Source organism: Sinocyclocheilus anshuiensis, unplaced genomic scaffold (genome assembly GCF_001515605.1).
Source record: "Sinocyclocheilus anshuiensis isolate Anshui unplaced genomic scaffold, SAMN03320099.WGS_v1.1 scaffold4061, whole genome shotgun sequence".
NCBI lineage: Eukaryota > Metazoa > Chordata > Actinopteri > Cypriniformes > Cyprinidae > Sinocyclocheilus > Sinocyclocheilus anshuiensis.
Genome location: NW_015547635.1, coordinates 188,788 through 213,495, shown reverse-complemented (window position 1 = coordinate 213,495; position 24,708 = coordinate 188,788). Strand labels below are relative to the sequence as shown.

Below are 24,708 nucleotides of genomic sequence, written 5' to 3'. Positions count from 1 at the left end.
ACACACACACACACACACAAACAAACACACACACACACACACACACACACAGACACACACACAAACAAACACACACACTAATGAATGACGTATCCACACAGATCTGTGAAAGCAGTCGACTGTATTTAGCTTGCACGCTTATTCTTTAGGACTGATGTTAATCAAATCAATTAAAATGATAATATCACAATAATGACATACACAACAGAGAAGACACTGAAAGATGAAATAGAAATCCATATATTTAGCTTTCTTTGACAAAAAAGTATCTAACATAAATATTTTTAGCAAACATTACACCTATCAGTTTAGCAGATATTAGCTCTTGTACTCGTTCTGTTACCATAATTATGTTACTATATGGAAAATAGATATTTTCTCAAATCCTAACTGGCTAAATTAACTGTTATTAAATATGTTCACGGTATTAGAAGCTCAATACAATAAATTATTAATGTGATTAAATTAGCAGTAATCAAATCTTCTAAAGGGATAGTTCACCCAGAAGTGATCATTCAAACCTGTATGGCTTTCTGTCTTCTCACAAAAACAACACATTTTGAAGAATGTTCTGGTCTCTCTTTTCCATGTTATTATACAGAGAACAACAGCTCCTTCTGTGCTCTGCAGCAGAGAGAGAAGCATACGGTCTGAACTCGCTGAACTACTCCCTCAGGGTTTCTCATTTCTCATTCATTCACTGGGATCTGGATTCTCCTCCGCCGGCTCTCCCTCCTTCTCTGTGTTCTCCTGGTTCTCCTCTTCTGCTCCTTCCTCTGGTTTCTCCTCTTCATCTCCTCCTTCAGCTTCTTCATCCTTCTCTTCACCGTCACCATGTGCCTCTGGTTCTGATGCCTGTCCCTCTTCCTTTATCTCTTTATCCTCTTCATTAATTTCATCCTCTGGTTTCGTCTCTTCTTCTCCGTCACACGGTGATTCTTCTGTGTTTTGGGCCGCTTCACTTTCTGCTTTGGTTGAGTCATCTATATCAGGACTGGCCTCCTCTGCCTCCTTAACACAACAACATCACAGATCAGTGTGACACCCTGCTGCATATTTTTGTGGATACCGTGATACACTGACATTCAAAAAAAAAAAAAAAAGCTGGTCACACTTTATGTTAGGTGGCCTTAACTACTACGTACTTGCATCAAAACATAAGTGCAATGTACTTATTTTGTTCATATTGTATTGCAAAACACTTCTGCTGCTATTGATGAGGTTAGGTGGTATGGGTAGGTTTAAGGTGGGTTAAGGTCTAAGGGATGGATCAACTGTGTAATAATGAATGTAATTACAGAAATTAATTACAGATGTAATTACATGCAGGTATTTTTAAAATATAAGTACAATGTAAAAACATGTATGTACACAATAGGTGCATTGTACCAAATTATTAATTTAAATGTAAGTACATAGTAGTTAAGACCATTTAATATAAAGTGGGACCAAAAAGCTTTTATTCAGATGCATTAAACTGATCAAAAGTGACAGTAAATAATAAATAAATAATAATAATGTCACAATAATAATAAATCATGTCACAAAAGATTTATATTTCAAATACATGCTGTTGAGCTTTCTATTCATCTGTGAATCCTGAGAAATAAAATGTATCCAAAATAAAAAATATTGTGCAGCACAACTGTTTTCAACATTGATAATAATCAGAAATGTTTCTCAAGCAGCAAATCAGCATATTAGAATGATTTCTGAAGATCATGTGACACTGAAGACTGGAGTAATGATGCTGAAAATACAGCTGCGCATCACAGAAATACATTACAGTTTAACAGAGATCCACATATCAAACAGCTGTTTGAAATTGTAATAATATTTCACTGTTTATACAGTATTTTCGATAAAATTAATTATTAAATTTAATCCAAACTTTTGACCGCCTGCGTGTGTATACTTAAAGTTGTTTCAAAATAATACATTTAATATGCACTTAGTATAGTATAATTTAAATATAGTATGTCTGAAAAAGCACAATTTAAATATATTTCTTTTTCACCTGGGTGTGTAAACATAAACACATTTGTAGTGTAGCTGCATTCACACATATGACTGCATTGTTTTAGACACGTATCCCGGTGCTTTAACACAGGTGGGTGATTTCTGAGGAACTCCGTTATGAACTGAAACACGTGTGTCGACTGGGTTTCTGACAGTCTAGTAAGAGTATTAGAGATCATGATGAGGTTTGAGCTCTTCACCTGCTGGACCAGTGAAGATTTCTCATCATCTTCTGCTCTTCTGTTCTCTCCATCATCTGCACGCACACACACACACACACACACACCACAGCAAACATGAGACGCCAGCGCCATCCATGGGTCAGGATTCACACTACAGGAATTCACATTCAGTTACAAATACAACATAAAATGGCTTTCATTGCTTCACACTCTGTTTGCAATTGTATTAATAAAGACAGCAAAAGGCCAAACAATAAATCAAGAAATTCATATTTAATAATATCAAGACATATCATCTAAATGGTTGAACAATCAATGGTTTTACTGATGAAATCAACAATGATCGATAAGATCAACATTATAGACTAGTGTAGACTCAAATTCGAATGTCAGATTTAGTCTCAGGCCTTAAACGAGCATGCATGTACATCACGCTCTTATTAAAACCTCTCATGAATTAATTACAGAGTCGCTGTTAAAATGACCATTAGCTTTCGATGCATGTGTAATTATTTTTGCGAGATTTACAGTCATACCACTGTACTCGCTAGTAAACAAGAAAATTGCACGAGTGTTTTAAATACTTAATGAGTAATACATCCAGAGATTGCGTGTGAAATCAATACACTCTGAATAATTAAACCACATAATTAATGCACCTCATATAAGTTCACGCTTTCCCCATCAGCGGCTATAAAAATATTGCCGTGCAGATGATAGCGTTTTACCCAGGCATTTAATGCGTTTCAAATGCAAAACTGATTGAAGTTTAGCAGCGGAGATGAGCCGGCGTAGCAATAATGGGCTTCTTTGAATATTTTATGGAAATCGTTCACATTTATTAACTGTAGTCCAAAAGCCCGACTGTGAGCAGGAGAGCTAATGTAACAATAAACAGTCCAATGTGATTGAGAGAAGGGCTCGTCTCATAAAACTGCTAAATCAAATTAAATACAGCATTTTAAAGCCTGCCTTCATTAAAGCGGCGGATGGGAGGGTGACGGCGTTTTCCAGCACAGCCGCTGTTAGTTAGCAGCCTTTATTCCTCTGCTAATTAAACACTGCTTCTGTGTCACGGTGCAGTGTAAAGGCAGCTAGGAACTGTTGAATAAACACAGTTCACGTATTATAATAAATATTAAATATATCAACTATTATATTGGCTTTAGGAGAGGTTCAAAACCCCAGGTGAACAAGGTAAAAAAAAAAAAGATGACTATCAGCATATTTCCCTAGCTGATTTATTATATTAAGTGTTGGTAACATTTTAGTTTAGGGTCCAATTCTCACTATTAACTAGCTGCTTATTAGCATGCATATTACAAGCATATTGGCTGTTTATTACTACTTATAAAGCACACATTAATGCCTTATTCTTCATGATCATATTTTAGATCGATTAGGTCCTACCCCAACTTAACAACTGCCTTACTAACTATTAATAAGCAGCACGTTATGCAGCAATCAGGCTTTTAATTTCACAGCCTGATATGGATTTGATAGGAATTGAAATCTACAGACACTAAATAAACACTTTAATGTGTATTTGATATGTTTTCAGTCCACTAGTCTGAAAGGAGACATGATATGGAAGCAAAACAGACCAAAATCTCAAAACTGACCAGTGCAAAAAACAACAGCAATGGTCTTCCAATGCCTCTAAATGTATTAAGAGGTATAAGGTTTGCAAAAACCAGTACTCTATAGCACACATAGCTAACTGAAATGATCTCACTGGAGTCTCCATGTTCAGCAGTTCAGGCTGAATAAACCACAGAAATGTACTACTCTTCAATCAAACTCTGAGCAGAAAGACTGAGGAACATACTGCATTCAGAGCTAGAAATGAAGACTTTGACAAAGACACGGGTGCTGAGGAGCAAATAGAGCTGCTGCACTGAAGTCAGATGTGTGTCAGGTGTTAAGTTAAGATCTCACGCTGGTGTCGAGGCGCTTGGACGATCTCTCGAACTCCCGTCTACATGCTACTAGATCAGCTCTTTATGGATTATTTTAATAAAGACCTCCCAAGGCCTGAAATAGCCTCCTCTCATCTGCATAATGTTAGCAATGTAAGCAAACGGCGTGAGAGCAAGAGAGCCGTCATGAATTCAGCTTCACATCACTGTGTGAGCAGCTCCACTTCCGTTCTTACATCACGTGACACATAACGAATCCGGTGCAAATCAGTGTTCGAGCCAAACATCAGAATATGGTAATAACATGTGCAAATGCAATTGGTACACACACACCTGGCATCACGAGCGTTAGATGATTTTGCTCTTATGCAAATGAGGACAAAAACATGTGCAGCTCCAGAGGCAACCAATCACATTCATAACCTCATCAACACAGAGAGCGTATGAAATATGTATGACAGACACAGATTAATCACACATTTTCACTTTTACTCTCTGGGGTTGCACTGCACTTGCATTTTATTTTGTTACTATATATATATATATATTTATACAACAGTTCGTTCTGGTTCTCAAATCTGACTGGTTGAGAACCGTGAGATATTGTACTGGTATCGCTACAGGAACGCCCTTTCACAATTTTGTATCACTCCGCTTGTTCTAGCCGGGTCTATGTTTTTTTTTTTTTATTATTCCCAGAGCTAATCGTAGAGTACGTTAGTTAATATAAGAAGAAACGTCTAGCTTTGTGGTCTCTCTCTCATTTGGATGCACGTCTTGTTGCTCTCTTATAACCTGATTATTTCTCACTAATAACCGAACTGAAGCAGCACATGCCCTTGATACCAATTCTAAAAGTGACGCATGTTTAACTGTCAACTTCAGCTTTGAATCCGTGGCGGAAGGAAGTAGTTCCGCACAAAAGAGGGTTTTATTAGGCACTCCGTTGTTTCTTGTTTAATTACACACATGTTCCGTCGAACTGTTGTATAAACGCAATATCACTCGAGTACGAGAGCGATACCGGCTCTATATCAGCGGCCTCGTGCCTCAGGCCTAATCACAGCCATGCTGATATAGAGCCGGTGTCGCTTGAGTACTCGAGTGATATTGCTCATATATATATATATATATTGACTTTATGATTTTGAGATCCATCTTTTAACACTGAGAACTCTTTGTGTGTGTGTAAGAACTTCATTTGAACAACTTTAAAGATGATTTTCTCAATAATTCGATTTTTTTGCACCCTCAGATTCCAGATTTTCAAATAGTTGCATCTCAGCCAAATATTGTCCTATCCTAACAAACCATACATCAATGGAAAGCTTATTTATTCAGCTTTGAGATGGTGTATAAATCTCAATTTAGAAAAATTGACCATTATGACTGGTTTTGTGCTCCAGGGTCACATTTGAACATTTGTTCTATGGGAAAAAAAAAGATTAAATTCAAATTAAATCAAATCATTAACATACATATTCTTCAAGGTGTGTGTAATCTTATGACCTCACCTCAACTATGCAATTAAAGGTTAATATAATGAGCTGTGCTGCTTATCGAAATAAGTAACATTAACAGGGCATTGGTGACATAACACGGAAGTGCTGAAACTTTTTATTTTGACTTTTTTTTTATTTTGATTTTAATGGTTGTAATTTAGTTTGAAATCATAATGAATTCTACTTATTATGCAAAGTGTGTGAGAGACTAGAGCCGTATCTACAGACCAGAGGATCACAGAGACTGGAAGGAAGAGTCATTAACGTCTAGTTTGATCTGCTTTTGTTCTGATGGCATTAATGCAGTTCATACTGCAGGTACTGTAGCAGTAACAGAAACAGAATAAATGCTATTGTACTCATCAGCTCCTTTACAGTTTTAGTCTCTCAAGTCACAAGCAACTTTACAAACATGCAGAAATGCTTTCTCAACATGCTCCACACTGACTAAAACGACAGAATATGATTTCTTGCTGCTAATCCAATAAGCCTCCTTCAGAGCATCATAAAGACTGTCTGCTCTGCGGTTCATGAGGAGGACTGTCTCTACACCTCCAGCATCTGTTTGTCTCTCATAAGTGAAGGCTGCTGGGAAGCATTACAGAGATGTGCTGATTGGCTCATTCGCTTTGGCAGCATCACCCTTTGCTAACAGAGCCGGGGGGAATATTAAATCCTGCTGTTTGCTTATAAAAGCAGCTTTTAACACGCTGATAGCCAGAATAACAAGCACTTTTAATCACAGGCTGCTGTGGCGTCATAAACACACGACTGTAACGCTGTCATCTACAACACATGACGACAGAACTCAATCAAACTGACGCCTTCAGCCACGACTGACCTCACGGACATGACATTTACCAGCTTTTAATTTCACAGCGAAACCACAAGATTACACTATGACACAAAAAAAAAAAAAACAGGAGAAATGAAGGAGGGAATCTGAGAAAACCAATAAAGACAAGATTTCTAAATAGATGAAAGCCTTGAAACGCAACAATGACCAAAGTAAAAGCAATAACCATGTCTAATCATTAAAAAACATTGTGCAAAAACCTGACCGTGTGGCGGCACAATTATATTTCCTTATATCCACCGAACAATATACTTCCACTGAAGCTTCTATGGTGCCATTAAAATAAAGCATGTAACCTTCAGTCTTTCTGATTACAGATTAAGAATGCAAACGTTGAAAGAGACATATTCAACAAGAGGTGCTTTGTTATATTTCTATAAAGCACAAGGGCAAAGAAACAGATGGATGATTTTTGGCTTCTGTGGCAGCATTTCCAGATGTGTGTTACACTGCATACATGTACGAATTTGCATTATTCAGAAGAAAATGTGAGTGATTGTTGTTTAGTCCCAATGTAAAAGATCCCAGATCTCTATGATATTCTGGTCTCAACACAGAGAACAAATACACAGCATTTAAAACAGTATATACATCAATAGTGATAGGCTTAGGCTCTGTCCACACGAACACGTTATTTTTAAAACCACAGCTTTTTCTACGCGGTTAGGCCGTTCGTCCACACACAAACACAGCACCAGGTCACTGAAACCGAACGTTTCTGAAAACTCCTGCCAGGGTGAAGGTTTTCAGAAACTCTGGTTGCAGTGTTATCGTGTAGACAGAGAAACCGGAGTTTTTGGCTTGTGACGTCAGAGCCTGCGCTGTTATCTCCGCCTACTGGAGACTTTTTCAGGCTTCTGATTGGCCAACATGGCTTTACGGTTGAGATTATATCGCCACCTGTTGGTTTGGCATGCTCTTGACAGTGCTTCACAGCATGCGTTTGCGTTTTCATGTGGACGGAGATTTTTTTAAAAACGGAAGGAAAAACTCCGTTTATAAAAATACCCGTGTACGTGTGGACATGGCCTTAACGTAGAGCACTAATGCAGCCCATCTGCCTGACAGCATAGCTCTCAAGAAGCAATTTCTTCACCTATAATAGTAATGTCAAGCTATTCTGGCTCACAATGGAAGTCACTGCTAGGATTTTCAGTCTTTAATGGCCTTCACACTGTATAATCATTACGAATCACGCTGCAATGGGGCATAATTGGGAATATTTTAAGGCGCACAGTGCCTTTTGGTGGAAAGCAATTTGCCAGGTCTGACAAAAATAAACCACCATGCTTTTCGTGGGAGGACTGCATAAAATTGTACTGATTACCGCCTCCTCCTTGTCTAAGTGTGTACAGAAAGCGGGGGTGGGTTAATCAGTGCTGACTTTCATTCGCTGGAGTGTTTTCTTGTGCTCCTGTTGATTTGTCAGAGGCAGACAGGAGACTCCTATAAGAGTGCTGTTACCAGCGGCCAGCAAACCCACAGAGGCAACCGTCCAAGCTCCGCCCAGTAACTGTTAAACAGGCCGCTGTCTCGGCCAATCACGTTCACCAGCCTCTTTCAGAAGAATTTCAACAGACAGTTCTGAAAAAGTTCCTCGGAAGTATCATATATCCATGGGTCAATCCTAAAGCAAATGCTAACTCAGCCCTGGGCTTAATTGTACACATGAATATTTCATACACTATTTAAATACAGGTATGTTGTGATTCTCATCTTTCTCCGCTGGGTCCCATCTGGCATGAGGGCCAGATGTGTGTGTGTGTGTGTGTCAGTCAGATAGGAATCTGTCACCTTAAGGGCTCAGGTTGATACACTGACAAACAAGCCTGACATGACCCTACAGACACTGTTAGTTCTTGTCCTGGAATCTGATTGGTCGAGCAGCGTTTCAAGAGCACTGATAATTCACCAGTGTTTGCACCAGACAGACGGTGTGTTAGTGATGTGGTTTTTACAGTGACTCTTTCTGCAGTTACAGTATTTCACCAGTAGGTGGCTTTCGACTGACTGTCTTTATGAGTGAGTAATTTAATTATTAATTCAACTGATTCATTCAAGACTGTGGCTGCATACAAATATATATATATATATATATATATATACTACCCTGCTATATCACGGTGTGTTAGTGATGTGGTTTTTACAGTGACTCTTTCTGCAGTTACAGTATTTCACCAGTAGGTGGCTTTCGACTGACTGTCTTTATGAGTGAGTAATTTAATTATTAATTCAACTGATTCATTCAAGACTGTGGGGCTGCATACAAATATATATATATATATATATATATACTACCCTGCTATATCACAGGTGAAAAAAGTATGTGAAAAGAGGTTAAATTAACACTATTCCTACACTGAAAAAATAAAAAAAAAAGTATTTTTTTATTGTCTTTCTACTTCAGAATTGTATGTTTAATTCAGTGTGCTACTTGCAGTTCATTTCTAATTTATTATTCTAATAATTTCTCACTGAGAATTGTTTTAAAGTTAATCCTACACCAAATCATTTTCAGTGTAAAACAGCAGGTGAAAAGTACCTGGATGAGCTACTACTTGTGGTGAGATTCTGAAGCATGCATTCAATGGACACTTTACTATCCCACGAGGCCACGGGAGAGGAGTTACGAATGGCAGTGACACAACTGACACTGGTGCAGTAAGTCACATGACAACATGATGAATGCAATAATTCCGATTGCATTTATTTACTACACACGTTCATACCATACTACATTTTATTAAAGGTTGCAAAGTAATTACTTTTTTACTTTTAAATACCTACTCAGAGAGTATGTGGTTTCAGACACAACCACTGATTCATACAGGAATTAAACAAGTGCCTGTCGTTATGAGTGAGTCATTGAATTATTCACTCAACCAATTCATTCAAAAATTCAGATACACTCATGAATGATATAAGTGATTCAATTATTTAGACAGTTTTGCTTAAAAGCCAGATGGGACTGATAAATTGATCTACATGTATTTGTATGACAAAAAATGTAATTATTTTTAAAGCTGAAGTATTGAATGCTAACAGGTTTTGGCAAACACTCTACTTAGTTTCAGCTGGTCAGATGATCAGATAGTCCTGCTCAGATAGTTTCAATGGCTTAGTTATCAATGGCTCTGAATATTAAGGTAGGACAGGACTACAATATTTTACCATTTAAAAAAAAAAAACATTAATTGAACATCTCAGCAGCTGCACATTCATACTGTAGAGGACTTTATGTTTTAGAAATGGCCTATATAGTATTACTGAGAAATGCTGTATTATTCGTATATATAAAAAAAACAGTATGTCTATCTTCAAATACTAATGCGATCACACTGGTATAGGACACAGAAAACAAAATCACGCAGAGACTGAGGAAAAGACAGTGTGACAAGAAAATGACATTTCTACATTTAAAGAAGGATCTGGCTCGCTCTTCCAAATCCTCTTTTGTTCTCTTGTCTCTCGCCTCTGGTTCAGATATTGCATTACTGCCATCACTGCAGGCCATGATCTAATTAGAAGCGAGCAAGGCTTTAGCACTTGTCACATCTCAGTCTGTTCGGAGGTGCTGAAAGACCTCAGACACACACACACACACACACACACACACATGGTCTGATCAGTGAAGTGAGGCACAGGGAGAGGCACCTTAATGGCCTATTTCAGCATTATTACAGTGTTGTGGATGGATTGTCAGCAGGAGCCCTGAGATACTGAAGTGTGAAAGCCATCAGCGGCTCTCGTCCGTCTCCACACTCCTCTGATCCTCCCTGTCATTACTGGAGTGGGATGGAGCCGAAGCAATTTCCCCCAGATTCCTCCTTCCCTCTCTCAAACACATCCACACGTCCTCCGTCTCCTCCACCAGCCTCTCTGACTTCATTATGCCATGTGATTGGAGAATTTGCCCTACATTCACTTAACACTTGTGCCATCTGTTAGACTCCCTCGTTAATGGTGTCAGATCCTCGGCAAATCATTGATATTCAAATGTATGCACATAGCGTTATATTCCTGCCTTCTAATGGACAGTTTATTTATCAAAGAGGGATATTCATCAGCGCAAAAGCGACTAAATGTTTTGCCTGCGTCGAGACCGGCACTTTAAAACTGAGCTTTACTCAAAACAGTCTTTATGATTCATTGACATTTTAAATGCATGTGTAAAAATCATTTTATTCATAATTATTATTTTCAACTGAATAAGGTTCACTCTGTAATTGTTCCTCATTTAAAAGTTTTACATCTAAATAAATGTTATCATCATTGCTAAAAACATTCACATTTGGTAGAAACATGTATTCAAAGTGACTTGCATTGCATCAAATGTTTACGAATTGCGAATCTGCAAATTGAACGCATGACTTTGGCATTGCTTAGTATATAACCACAAGACTGCCATATTGACAACTGCAACATACACAAAATGACTGAATACACCTTTAAATAGGGTCCATTTTAATTTTGTTTTCATTTTAAATGATTCTGCCCATGGTAACAAAAGCAGTTTGTGATGTATTTGTGCTGGTCATTTCAAGACTTACTTTAATCTAGACCCAGTATTTCAGCACAGATCTCTATGTTCACTGTCTAATGTCAAATAGCAGACTACTACAAATCCTGAATCCTGAAACTCAAGAACGCTGCTCTACACACCTGAACACCACCAGTGCTATAATACAGGACTAGTCATGCTGAAGACCACATCACTGAGCACTAAACAGGCAACTAAACGCCATGGTCCTGTAACCCTATATGCTGCATGAAGGAATCAAACGCAGACATTTATCTTGCGACATTGGAAACTTCATTAATTTACAATTTGATATGGTTAAACTGACTCATTATTACCATTTGGTAATTGGTTTGATTCTGTCATACTCAAATCACCACCTAAAGTGACCTTGGTGAATATGTTCCTGGAAATCAGAGCCATTACAATCTTCATTCATAAAATAAAAAGAACAAAATCATTCTTATGCTAAAAAATGTATGTTTTTACACATAAACATGTTCTGCTCAGTGAAAACTACTACTTCTAGTGTGATTCTGACGTGTGCATTCAGTGGACACTTTACTATAGCATGAGGCCACGTGAGAGGAGTTGTGGATGGCAGTGAAGTGATGCAGTAGGTCAGTAGGTCACATGACTATGACAACAAAATGTAGTAAATCCAAGTCACATGCAAATACTAGAAAATTCATACCATACACAACATACTTTCTAAAGGTCGTGAAGTAATTACATATATAAAAGAACCTCAGAGAGTATGTGATTTCCGACACATTCACACAGGAACGAAACAGGTGCCTGTCTTTTTGAGTGAGTCATTGAATGATTCACTCAACTGATTCATTCAAAAATTCTGATTCATTCAGAAATGAAACAAGTGCTTAAATTATTTACTCATTTGTGTTAAAATCAAGATTGGACTAATAAATTGACCTATTTGTATGACAGAATTAAAGTCATTGAGTGTTTAATTTCTAAAAACAGGTTTTCCCGAACACTCCACTTGTTTTCAACTGCTCAGCCGGTCAGCTAGTCCTGTTCAGATCGTCTTAATGGCTTACTTATAGATGGCTCTAAATATTAAGGTAGAATAGGACTAGAATATTTTACCATAGACTTCACCATTTATTATGTGACTCGTTCTTTTAATTGCACATTCATTCTCTAAAAGGTTTCATGTTTTAGAAGTGGCTTATACATGTAGTGTTGGGAGTTACATAGATTACTTTTTCAAGTAACTAGCAAAGTAACGCTTTTAAATTTACAATGAAGTATCTGAGTTACTTTTTCAAATAAGTAATGCAAGTCACTTTGTTTTCCCATTTATTGACTGAGAGCTCTTCTGTCCACATGCTGAGAGAAATCGGGAGTGAGTGCAGAGACACTTCCTTCAGCCTGAGGCTTATTCATTTCACTTTTGGTGTGAAAGGGCCTTTACACTTGCCAAAAATATCACTTTTGGGATTTTTGTTATTAAAGAAACAAATAAGCAAGCCCAGCACATGTGACAAAAAGTAAAGTAAGTCAAAGTAGCACAAATGGTTACTTTTTCATGGAATAACCCTATATTGTAATGCATTACTTTTAAAAGTAACTTTCCCCAACACTGCGTATAAGATATGATATTACAACAGATTACGTAAGAATGATTTTACATAGAAACACGTTCTGCTCGGCTCAAGAAATGGAAGCATGTAGAAGAGAAGAGATGTGCTTTTGTTGACTTCATCACCATGGAGATTTAATAGGCTCGTATTGGGCCACCTGGGTGCCAGCAGGACCTCGAGTGCTAATGAGGGAGAGACGCTTCTGCACTCACCGCGCACACACACACGGCTCTCACGGACGCTCCTGCTTCAGATCAAACGCTGCTCATTACGCGACACCCCTCACTGCCAAACCTCTTATTCCTGATCTTTATTTTTCACCACATCAATTTAAGTATGAATCAAATTTCTTTCAGAATCTGGATCGTGACTAATAGCGTTTGCGGGTGATCTCTGCGAGGCTCTCGTTGCACTAAAATGTCACCACTTGGTGAGATGTTATGGAATGAGACACATGCAGTGGAGTGTGGCGCTGATCGCACACCTCCGGCTGCAATCTGAGAAAACATGATGATGATGGTGATGATGATGATGATGATGGTGAGGAGCATGATGTAATCCCTCTCATGCCACAGCAAGCGTGCGAGCAGCACACGCACAGAGCAGCAGTGCCATCTCATGGTCACACAGGGAAGTGCCTTACATAAGGTTCAGAGAATTACATCACCGTTATCAGACAATAGTGGCTGCTGAGAATCTGATGTGCGGATACAGACACAAACGCATCACCAAAGTTAGCAAAAACAACAAAAACGCTCACAGATGATGCAGCCTTATGATCTCTTACAGTGTTGTATTATTGAACCTATTTATTTCACTTCATTTCATCACATTGGTGACAAGATGGTGACAAACTAAAGGTACAGTTTTTGCACTTTCTTTCTAACAGTCTTATGTTTAAAAGTTTGAGGTCAGAAATATTTCTTTGGTTGTTGGCATTAGTTAAAATGAACTAACAATAAAAAAAACACTTCTACAGCATTTATTAATCTTAACGTTAATCTCAACATTGACTAACACATATTATAATTAAAACATTCATCTGTTAATATTAGTTAATGCACTGTAAACTAACATAATTTAACAAAGGTTAATAAATGCTGTAAAAAATATTACAATTTTTTTATGTTAATGTCTACAAAATAGACCTTATTGTAAAATGTTACCATTTTTATGTTAGCATCAAATAAATTAATACTGTTTATTCATCAATTATGCATTAAATGGATCAAAAGTAAAGACATTTATAATGTTATAAAAGATTTCTGTTTCAAATAAATGCTGTTCTTTTGAACTTTCTGTTCATCTGTGAATCCTGAAAAATAAAAAGTATCACGGTTTCCACAAAAATATTGTGCAGCACAGCTGTGTTCAACATTGATGATAATCAGAAATGTTTCTCAAGCAGCAAATCAGCATATTAGAATGATTTCTGAAGATCCTGTGACACTGAATACTGGAGTAATGATTTGATCACAGGAATAAATTACAGTTTAACATAGATTCACATACCAAACAGCTGTTTAAAATAAGAATAATATTTAACAATTTTTACTGTGTTTGATCAAATAAATGCAGCCTTGGTGAGCAGAAAATACGACTTTCAGAAATGTTAGAAAAATCTGATTGACCTCAAACTTTTGAACAGTATTGTATATACTCTAGTTCTACATAGATGTGCTCCTGTTTTTGACAGGCAGATGTTCCATATGAATGTCTTGGTTTCAGATGATGTGCTGATGTCTTACCGTTGTCCTGAGTCTCCTGTGAAGCCGTGAGTCCGCTCCTCTTCTTGCGTATGTTCATGAGTTTGGCCTGTGAGATCTCTCGGACTACAGAGGACAGCTGCTCTTTCGAGCTCTGCGCCGGAGGACTGCTCTTCTCCTGTCCACACTCAGACTTGCTCAGATGATGGTTCCCCACCTCACAACGCCAATATTCAATGATTAAACACTTGAAAACCCAATGCACACATTTGCTATTATAATGTTTTTGTACTCACATCTCCATTCTGTCTTCTGTATTTGTATATCGGCGGTAATGACGCAGCTTTAGACCTGAAATCACATTCGGTCACATTCTGTTTGAAAACGTCCTTCATCTTTAGTTAAAATGCTGTCTTTCTCTTACCCGTTCACTCTCTTCATGCCGATGGGTTTATTGAACAGCAGGTCACTGTATGGAAGCTTTTTGAATTTGTCTCTGCCAACAGCGACGTAAAACTGCCCGTTTTCTAACTCCTTTCCATCCATCACGAGAGTCCCTTCAAAGGTGTACAGGCTGTAAGAGATGTCAAAGGCATTAATTAGTTAAATACAGCTCAGGTAATTCAGAAATGCTTCCTTTTCCCTTATGAGAAAAGGGTACTTATCACCCAAATGACTTTTCATGAGCATTTAAGCTAAAGATAAGAGGTTTTTTTTTTTTTTTTTTTTTTAATGACTGTACTCTAGGCAGTCTCTCTAAAATCAATACTGTTACAGGTGCACATATCACCTGCAAACATTAAGAGTTACCCTGTTGAAAAAACCAGCATATGCTGGTTAGGTATGTTTTGAAGCATGGCTGCTGGTTTGAAATGGTTTAAGCTGGTCCTTAGCTGGTCATGAGCTGGTTTAAGCTGGTCCTAAGCAACTAGCTCCTGTTCAGGACCAGCGTAACCCTTATGAAAATTAACCATGGTTTTACTACAAATTAAACCAAAAAAGTCTCTAGGTTACACATGTAACCCTGGTTCCCCGAGGGAACGAGACATTATGGGAATGCCTTAAGCATGACCACGCTTTGAATCACGTGTGTAATCTGTCCAATGGATAGGCGAGACGTCACGGGCAGGGTGACATAGCGACCAGGAAGCTTAAAATACGTGCGGTGGATACAGCGGCAGCTTCTGGAAAATGAAGTAAGCGCTCGCAGGGATGCCGGAAGTATGGCACTGAGACGCAGCATCTCGTGCCTCGGGGAACTATGGTTATATGCGTAACCTAGAGACATTCCCCTTCAGGAACTCGAGCTGCGTCAAAACGCTATGGGAATGAGTATGCCCACGCCGCCAGACTTTCAAATCCCTGCCTAGTGTGGAAGAGCACAGCTAGGGCAAGAGAACATAAGGGCCCGGAGTGGCTCGCATATCGAGGCCATAGAACCTGATGAACATTAGGGGCGTGGACCAACCCGCAGCATTGCAGATGTCCTGCATAGGAACACACTGCTCGCACTGGACACATACAGTTAAGCTTCTGCTGGTCAGGCTTCCGAAAGGGAGGAGGACAGAAGGCCTGGAGTACAACAGGCTGTGGTGTAGAGGAGGGAACTTTAGGTACATAACCCGCTCGAGGGTAGAGAAACGCTTTGGCCAGACCAGGCGCAAAGTCTAAGTTGGCAGATCGATCTCCTGAGGGCACTGAGGAGAGACGGGCACGGTATGATGAGGTGTACACCGCTCTTTGAGGAGAGACGGGCACCGTATACTGTATACTGATGTACACTGCTCTTCCCCAGAGGGGCCTGCCCTCAGAAGTCCTGAGCCAGCCAAGAAGGGTCTCGCCCACGACCTTGACACCTCAGTGTGGAGGTCAGAGAAGAAAGGCAGGCTCCGGCATGGAAGTGGCAGTTTACTCCGCAGAAAGCGTTCATCGAGATTGCTTTTCTGCAGTTCAGTCTGTTCCTCAGCGGGCCAGTCCTCAAAGAGAGCCTTCCGGGAGCGAAGCATACGCAGTGGCAGACGCTCGCAATGCGGGTAGTCAGCTCCCTCGAGAGCTGACACTGTGTGCTTCGCTCCCAAGCAGACAATACACAGACTGTGTGTATCCCCACCCGTAATGTAGCGCGGGCATGGAGGAACACACAGCCTGAAACGCTGCCTGCACTCGCCCAAGTGTTTTGTCTTATCACTCGCCTTTGGCATGACTTATCACGAGGGACAGACAACACTAAATAAGACTCACAAACGAATAGAGACTGACACACACACAGAGTGCTTGCTGAATGACAGAGAGCTGGCGCTGTATCCACCGCATGTGCTTTTAAGATTCCTGGTTGCTACGTCACCCCGCCTGTGACGTTTCACCCATCCATTGAACTGATTACACACTTGATTCAGAGCGTGATCACGCTGAAGGCGTTCCCATAGCGTTTCGACGCAGCTCGAGTTCCTGAAGGGGAACTATGGTTACTATAGTTAAACCATGGTAACCATAAATTAACCGTGGTTGTGCTACACTAACCATAGTTTAACCATGGTATTTGTAGTAAAACTACGGTTGTACAAATGGTAATCAATAAGCCAAAAAAACATGGTTATTACACCTTTACTACAATAAAACCATGGTTAATTTCCGTAAACCAGCTCATGACCAGCACATGACCAGCTAAGGACCAGCTTAAACCAGCTCAAACCAGCAGCCATGCTTCAAAACATACCTAACCAGCATATGCTGGATTTTTCAACAGGGTACACTCTGATTTTAATGAGCAACTGCCAGCATACAATTTTTTTTCTGGATTTAAAAAAATGCTTTGAGCACAAACATGAATTCATTTAACTTCAATGTCATTAAGCAAATAACTACATTCATTTATTGTGCTTGCGTACCTCCGCACACCCCCGATGATTCGCAGGCCCATTTTCTCCGTGACCATCTCCAGAATCCGCTCAAACTGGCCAATCACACGGCTGGGGATCAGCAACCTCATTGCTGGGTTCAGGACGTCTCCATTTGCCACAACACTGAGACACACGCAAGCACACACACACACACACACACACACACACACACACACACACACACACACCTTGTTGGCAGAGGCAATTTACACTAACTCCACCCACCAATGTGTGATTGGGATAGTCAAAATTACACAATATGCATATCAAACAACAGCTCCAGTAGCGTAGATAGTAAGTGCATATCATAGTCTATTTGAAGTGATCGACCCGAGTTCAAATTTGCCTTTTGACAAACTTTTTTACTCCCTTTTCAAATCTCATATCACATCGGAAAGACATTTATTTTCAATAAAAATGAAGGAAATAATCAAAAAGTTGAAAATAAAGTATTGGGTAGGGTTAGGATAGGTGTAGGGAGGGTTTTAATGTACCAATAAGGTGGCATGCATTTAATAATTTGAATTAACATTATAATTTACACTCAACACATTATTATTGCGTACTGTTTTATAATGTACTACAATACTGAGGTGCAGATAATTGCCACTATTTGCAATAAGAAGTATAAATAGCAGAAAATTCTGCTATTTTAACAGTGTAAATATAATCTATAGCTGTTTGTGCTAAGTGCAAATAGCAGCTGCCTTTAAAAAATCTTAGATGAACGTCCAACTGAAACACAGATAATGTTTTTGTGCTAACATTTTAAAAACATTATTAAAGACCAGATAACTTTGAACAAACATTCTATTAACAGTATTGAAAAAATTATTTGTTCATGATTGTGAAATAATCTTGTCAGAATGTTAACCAAAGTTGTGAGAACATTCCCTATTAGCTTGGATTATACAAAGAAAACGAATGAATGAATATGGTACATCTGTGCATAAATACAGAAATAGTGCTGGTGCATTAATGTCTTAAAGAATAGCTCAAGCCAAAATGCAAATGCCATCAATATTTACTCCCAAACATCCGAATGATTTAACCATTTGTCAGTGTCTATTTCGAGCACACAATGAGGATAAACTACAACAAGAAAACATGTCAGATTTGTGGATTCTAGTGTTGGATAATAATATCAGTTTCTCAGTTTTAATTGGTCTTAATTTGAACTTTTATTCTGGGTTGTTCTCAGTTATTGCATGAACAAATCTTTATTTGGAGCGTGCCTACCATGCAACAGTCACAATAAGCTTTGTCACTTTGGGTATAAAACAAAATCTGGGCATTCAAGATCTATTTTCTCACAAAATACAAACACTTGGCACTTTTTAATGTGGCATTTATAAGTTTGTAGTATTATACTCAAACTTTCCAGTTTTTTTTTTTTTTTTTGGTCTCTCTCTTTTGAAGCCTGATCGCTGTGGTCACTGTGAGCGATCGCTGTGTGCAAAAAAGCAACAAGATTCCTCCAAAAATCCACAGAACAACAGGAGGGAGAATAAATAGTGGCAGAATTTTTATTTTTTGAGTGAACTAATAGCTTAAGCTTTTTAGTATCCCACAGAGATATTTGATTAAATCTGCAGCATTATTGCATGACGTTATGAAGTTTGTCAAGAAGAAGGTCAGGATTATGAAATAAATAAATAAACAGTACTTACAATATTGCACAGGGTTCTTTGATGGGCTTCAGGAATCTGGCAGATACAATCACACGACTCTGAGGAACAGGTTTCAGCTTCACACAGGAAAAAATAAGGGGTGAGGATCTGCAGAGGACTTAAATCTAGCAAAAACTACACCTGACAAACATCCAGTTCAATCAAAACATAAACGTGTAGTACACAAGACATTAACCGTTTTAATCTGCTCATGATAATCTGAATCCACCTTTATAATTATATATACAACTTTATACACCACTACAATGGATTTGAAATAAAACAATTAAGATGTGATTGAAGTGCAGACTTTAAGCTTTAATTCAAGGGGTTGAACAAAAATATAACATAAAATGCATAAAATGAAATGCTGCTCAATCAGGTTGAGATCAGGAGATTGACTCGGCCATTGCAGAATAATCCACTTTTTACCTTCAAAAACTCTTGGGTTGCTTTTGCTGTATGTTTTGGGTAATCGTCCATTTGTACTCTTCCCGTCATTCTGGTACAGGCTGGTCTTTATTTCAGCTGTCCAAATAATGCTTTTCAAGAAGTGGTCTGGCTTTTTTAGATGTTTTTTGGCAAAGTCTAATCTGGCCTTGTTTGCAGCTTGTGGTGAAGCCTCTGTATTTGCTCTGGTGAAGTCTTCTCTTGATTGTAGACTTTGACAGAGACACATCTGTCTCCTGGAGAGTGTTCTTCTCTTGGCTGATGTTGTGAAAGGGTTGTTCTTTACCATAGAGAGGATCCTCTGATCATCAGCACTGTTGTCCTCCGTGGACGTCCAGGTCTTTTAATGTTTCTGAGCTCACCAGTGCGGTCTCTTTTTCTCAGAATGAACTAAACTGTTGATTTGGCTGCTCCTGATGTTCCTGCTATCTCTCGGATGGATTTGATTCGATTTTGAAGCCTAACAATCGTCTGTTTCACTTGTATGGAGAGATCTTTGACCGCATGATGTGGGTTCAGAGTAACAGCTTCCAAAAGCAAATTACACACTTGGAATCAACTCCAGACCTTTTACCTGCTTAATTGATGTAGAAATAATAAAGGAATAGCCCACATCTGTCCATGAAACAGCTTTTGAGTCAACTGTCCAATTACTTATGGTCCCTTGAAAAAGGGGGGAGGTACATATTAAAGAGCTGTAATTCCTTAACTTTTCCTTCAATTTTGATTAGAGTACCCTCAAATTAAAGCTCAGACTGTGCACTTTAAGCCCATATTCATTATATAACTGTAACTTGAAAATGTTTTGGTCAGCAGCTAAAATAATAAAAAAATTGTGCCTGTGTCCAAATATATATTGACCTGACTGTACACTTTCACGGTTTTTTTTTTTTTTGCACTTTGTATTAATGTCAAACTAAAAGTTTTACTAGTACATTTCAAATTATTGTGTGTTTTTTTTTCTTAAATAATCGTACGTTATTTCTTAAAGAAGTACACATATTTTGATACGTTGACTAACATACTAAAGCAGATGTAAAGTACTTGATGATATTTGATTGTAACTGCAGTGTGTTTATCAGTATTATGTTTAGGGTTGATATATTTTAAATGCACTAAATTGCAACTTCGTCCTTATAAATGTGTAATTACAAAATACATGTAAATACATGATAGAGATGTTTTAATGCATCCTAGCATCCTAGTTCCACCACCGCTCTCCACCTTAAAAAAAATTCAAGTATGCTGGTTCTGCCACCGCTTGTTCCATTTTATCTATATCCACTGGGATTCATTCATTCATGCATTTATTCATTATTTGTTTATTTATAAAGCACATTTTAAAGCAACCCAAGGTTGACCAAAGTGCTGTATAGAGCAGTATGATCAATATATAAATTCAAACAAATTACAATCAATAAAATAAAGTGCACAAAAATAAATAATTCATTCATTCTGAAAAACCACGGTAAATAAGTTATTTTTAAGATTTAAATTGAAAATAGAGATAGATGCCATAGTTTGGATCGATACTGGTAGGCTATTCCATAGTTTAGGGCCTGCTATCGCAATAGCTTGGTCCCCCGTTTTAGCTTAGACCTGCGGACAGAAAGTAATCCAAGATCCCCAGACCTAAGTGACCAATATGGATTTTGAGAATGTAGCATGACAGAAAGATAACCTGGTGCTAGGCCATTTAATGATTTAAAAACTACATTTTTTAATTCAGTTCTCACTTTAATTGGTAGCCAGTTAAAATGGGAGTAATGTGATACATTTTTTTATTACCGGTCAACAGACTAGCTGCAGCATTCTGAACCATTGCTAGATCTGTCTGTTCAGGGATATTTACTACCAGCCGCTTCCTAGCCTGGCCATCAATCCCAAGAAGTCCAAGGGTCCTCCAAAGCAACTGCCCTGCGAAGCCCCTGCAGCCAACCCACACCAGCAGATTCCAAGCCTTCCATCCTTCCTGTAGGCACTCAAGAATCAACTCCTAATATTTATTAAGCTTACACTCATGTGCTTCTTTTGTCCTCTCTTCCCAGGGTACTGTAAACTCGATAAGTACCACCTGCATGGTAACCTTCAACCAGGGCACAATATCAAGTCTGAGACTCGTATGGCTTATTTCCTCTGGGAATCTGAGCTGCTTCCTAAGGTCTGCCCGCATCTCCCAATCGTTTTCCTATATTGTACTCCTTTACTCTTTATTTCTGTTTCTGTGCTTTCCCCAGACCTAAGGAACTGAATGAAACAAGGCCCCTTACAAAGTTGTCTTGGCTTCTTTCATGCCTGCTTCACCCCGGCAACCAGCTGATTTAAACTTTGATCATGTCACCACCAAAACTTCCCATCCACCAAACTTGACCTGCATGAGGAGAGGACACACTGAAGGTAAGCTGGCTTTCCACAGAGTGCACAACTGGTGCTCTCTACCTACCACCATGTATGGATGTTTGATGGAGTAGGTAGAACATCATATACAGAACACAACAAAAAAATTAATCTGGTAGTCATCCATGCTCCAGATGTCCTGCCAGGTCAGAACCCTCTCTCACACAGATTCCCACCTCAATTAGCTGCACTGTGTATTCATGGCTGCAGACTTAACATGCCATTTATCTTCTTCTGCCTTACAAACCTCCCTCTGCACCATGCTGAGTCAGTCCCTTGGATCGTGCGAGAGGACAGACCACAGTTATGACCACCCAGGATGGACAATTGACACTGGAAGTGCCAAGTGATATATTCCAGGTCGGATGTGGGAGGATATGCAAAAATTAGAGGTCTGAAGATACACCAGATGGAGATGAAGTAGCTCGCAACCTACTAGTAGTGTGCAAATGGTTTACCATATACTGTAAGGTGTACAAGCAGTGTGAAAGGCTCAGGAAGCAACTCTGGAGGTTACTGAAAGTGGCATGGAGGAAGGACTTTCTTGCTGATGATGGTTGGTTGCGGAGGGATGTTTCATTCCTAAGGAGGAGGATCCCACAGATATCAGTCTCTTTCGTACCATATCACTCCTCGTTGTGGAGGGTAAGATCTTTTTTTGGGATTTTGACTAAGAGGCTTCCTGGTTGTCTTGAGCATACCAGTGTAATCTCTAAAATAATTGTAGATTCAGAGAGGAACCATGGTAACCTGGTGGTTTTGTGGCTTGACCTGACCAAAGCCTATGGAACAATACAATACCCCATATGTTAGTGGAACTAATACAGTCACCCCATATGTTAGTGGAACTAATACAGTCACCCTGTCTCAGCCAGTCATCCTGTTCTCAGCAGCAATGAACCTCCTTTTCAAGACAGCAGAGAGTTTACATCAGGAGGCAGTATTGGCAAATGGCACCCAACAGGTGCCCATCAGAGAATTCATGGATGACTTGACCATTATGGCAAGATCAGTACCTGAAGCAAGATGGATGCTGGAGAATTTGGTTGAGCTCACCGATTGGACAAGGATGGAGTTCAAACCTGCAAAGTCAAGAAGTTAGGTGCTGAGGAAGAGGCATGTCCAGGATCAGTTTCACTTTAAGATCAAATAGGACACTATTCCAATCGTTCAAGAAAAGCCAGTGAATAGCTTGAGGAAGTGGTACAGGGCAGACCTCAATGACAGGCAGAGTGTGATGGAAATGTTTGAGGAAGTTGAAACTTGGATGACATTCCTGAAGAAGAGTGGTTTACCCGGCAAGCATAAGGCTTGGGGATACCAGCAAGGAGTCCTAGCCAGATTGCTCTGACTACTGCTCATTTATGAGGTACCCATCTCTACTGTGGAAAGGAAGATGAACAACTGTTTAAGGAGATGGTTGGGCGTTCTGTAAAGCTTATGCTCCATAGGCTTTTATAGTACAGGCAGCAAGCTGCAGCTACCAGTAACATCAGTGGTGGAGGAGTATTAGGTAACAAAATCACAGCAGGCGAGGATGCTACGAGACAGTAAAGATTAACTTTTTCATTTACCTTTATTCTACACCGCTCTGTCTCTTCTCCTTTGAACGCTCCAAAGACTTCCAGTTTTTATGAAGTCCCTCCTTCAGAAATACACGATGGGCTCTGATTAGTTAGCTGGTCCAGTGTGTTGTGATTGGCTAAACCGCCTCTAGTCCGCGTCTAAATGTCATGCCCCTCACCTCAGTGCATGTGCTCCGGTTGTATTGTAAACAATGCCGTCGTCAATATTGCTTATCAATTTGAGCCCGAATATGACGCAGATGATATTAGTGAAGAGGATCGTGCAGAACCTGTGCAAGCACGGCTCTTAATGGTATGCTTTTTGTTTGTTGTTGTCTCATACTTTTAAATACGCCGTTATTTGTAAATTATACTGCTTATGTTAGCTTTTAATATACAGTTTTATCCTGATTAAAGCTTTAATACAGCACATCAACCTCATAACTTTGCAGATATTTTTTATGCTCAAACAGCAACATTACACACAAACTAAAGTTAAAAAGTGAAATCGCAATCAACCACCCCTTTAAGTCTGCAGCCGTGACTAAAAAGGCCAAATATGTGCGAGAGAAGGTTCTGACCTGGCTGGACATCTGGAGCATGGAAGACTGCTGGATTCAGTTTTTGTTGTTTTCTGTATACGACACTCTACCTAATTTATCAAATCTCCATACATGGCGCTTGGTAGAGAGCTGCCGGGGTGAAGCAGGCATAAAAGAAGCCAAGACAACTTCGTAAGGGGCTTTGTTTCATTCAGTTCCTTAGGTTTGGGGAAAGCACAGCAACAGAAATGAAGAGTAAAAGAGTACTGTCCAAGGCAAACGACTGGGAGATGCGGGCAGACCTTAAGAAGCAGCTCAGATTCCCAGAGGAAATAACCCATACGAGTCTCAGTCCTGATATTGTGCCCTGGTCGAAGGTTACCATGCAGGTGGTACTTATCGAGTTGACAGTACCTTGGAAAGACAGGACAGAAGACGCACATGAGTGTAAGCTTAAGAAATATTAGCAAGGATGGAAGGCTTGGAATCTGCTGGTGTAGGTTGGCTGCAGGGGTTTCGCAGGGCAGTTGCTTTGGAGGACCCTTGGACTTCTTGGGATTGATGACCAGGCTAGGAAGTGGCTGATCAAGTCAAGTCACCTTTATTTATATAGCGCTTTTAACAATACAGATTGTGTCAAAGCAGCTTTACAGTATTAAATAGGAAAATAGTGTCAATAATGCAAAAGGACAATAGTAAACACTCAATTTTCAGTTAAAGGCAGTAATGGCTCAGTTCAGTTTAAATAGTCCTATCTAACTGGATTAAAAAAAAAACACTCTGAAGTTCAGCAGATAGCAATTAATATAAATGTAAACAATAATACATGTTCATTTAGTTGCAAATTACATTTTCAGAATCATTATATTCAGTC

The 24,708-nt window shown here is 39.1% G+C and overlaps 1 protein-coding gene across 1 annotated transcript in view; it reads right to left on the bottom strand.

The window, feature by feature from the left end:
- Positions 1-693: 693 nt before the first annotated feature.
- Positions 694-24,708, bottom strand: part of LOC107701800 (doublecortin domain-containing protein 2-like) — a 30,552-nt gene continuing 6,537 nt past the window's right edge. The window contains exons 3-9 of the mRNA XM_016503910.1: positions 18,881-18,957; positions 17,199-17,333; positions 14,735-14,884; positions 14,607-14,661; positions 14,353-14,527; positions 2,220-2,275; positions 694-1,011 (exon numbers count right to left, since the gene is read on the bottom strand). Coding sequence (XP_016359396.1) covers positions 694-1,011; positions 2,220-2,275; positions 14,353-14,527; positions 14,607-14,661; positions 14,735-14,884; positions 17,199-17,333; positions 18,881-18,957 — 966 coding nt within the window. The remainder of the gene's footprint in view (positions 1,012-2,219; positions 2,276-14,352; positions 14,528-14,606; positions 14,662-14,734; positions 14,885-17,198; positions 17,334-18,880; positions 18,958-24,708) is intronic.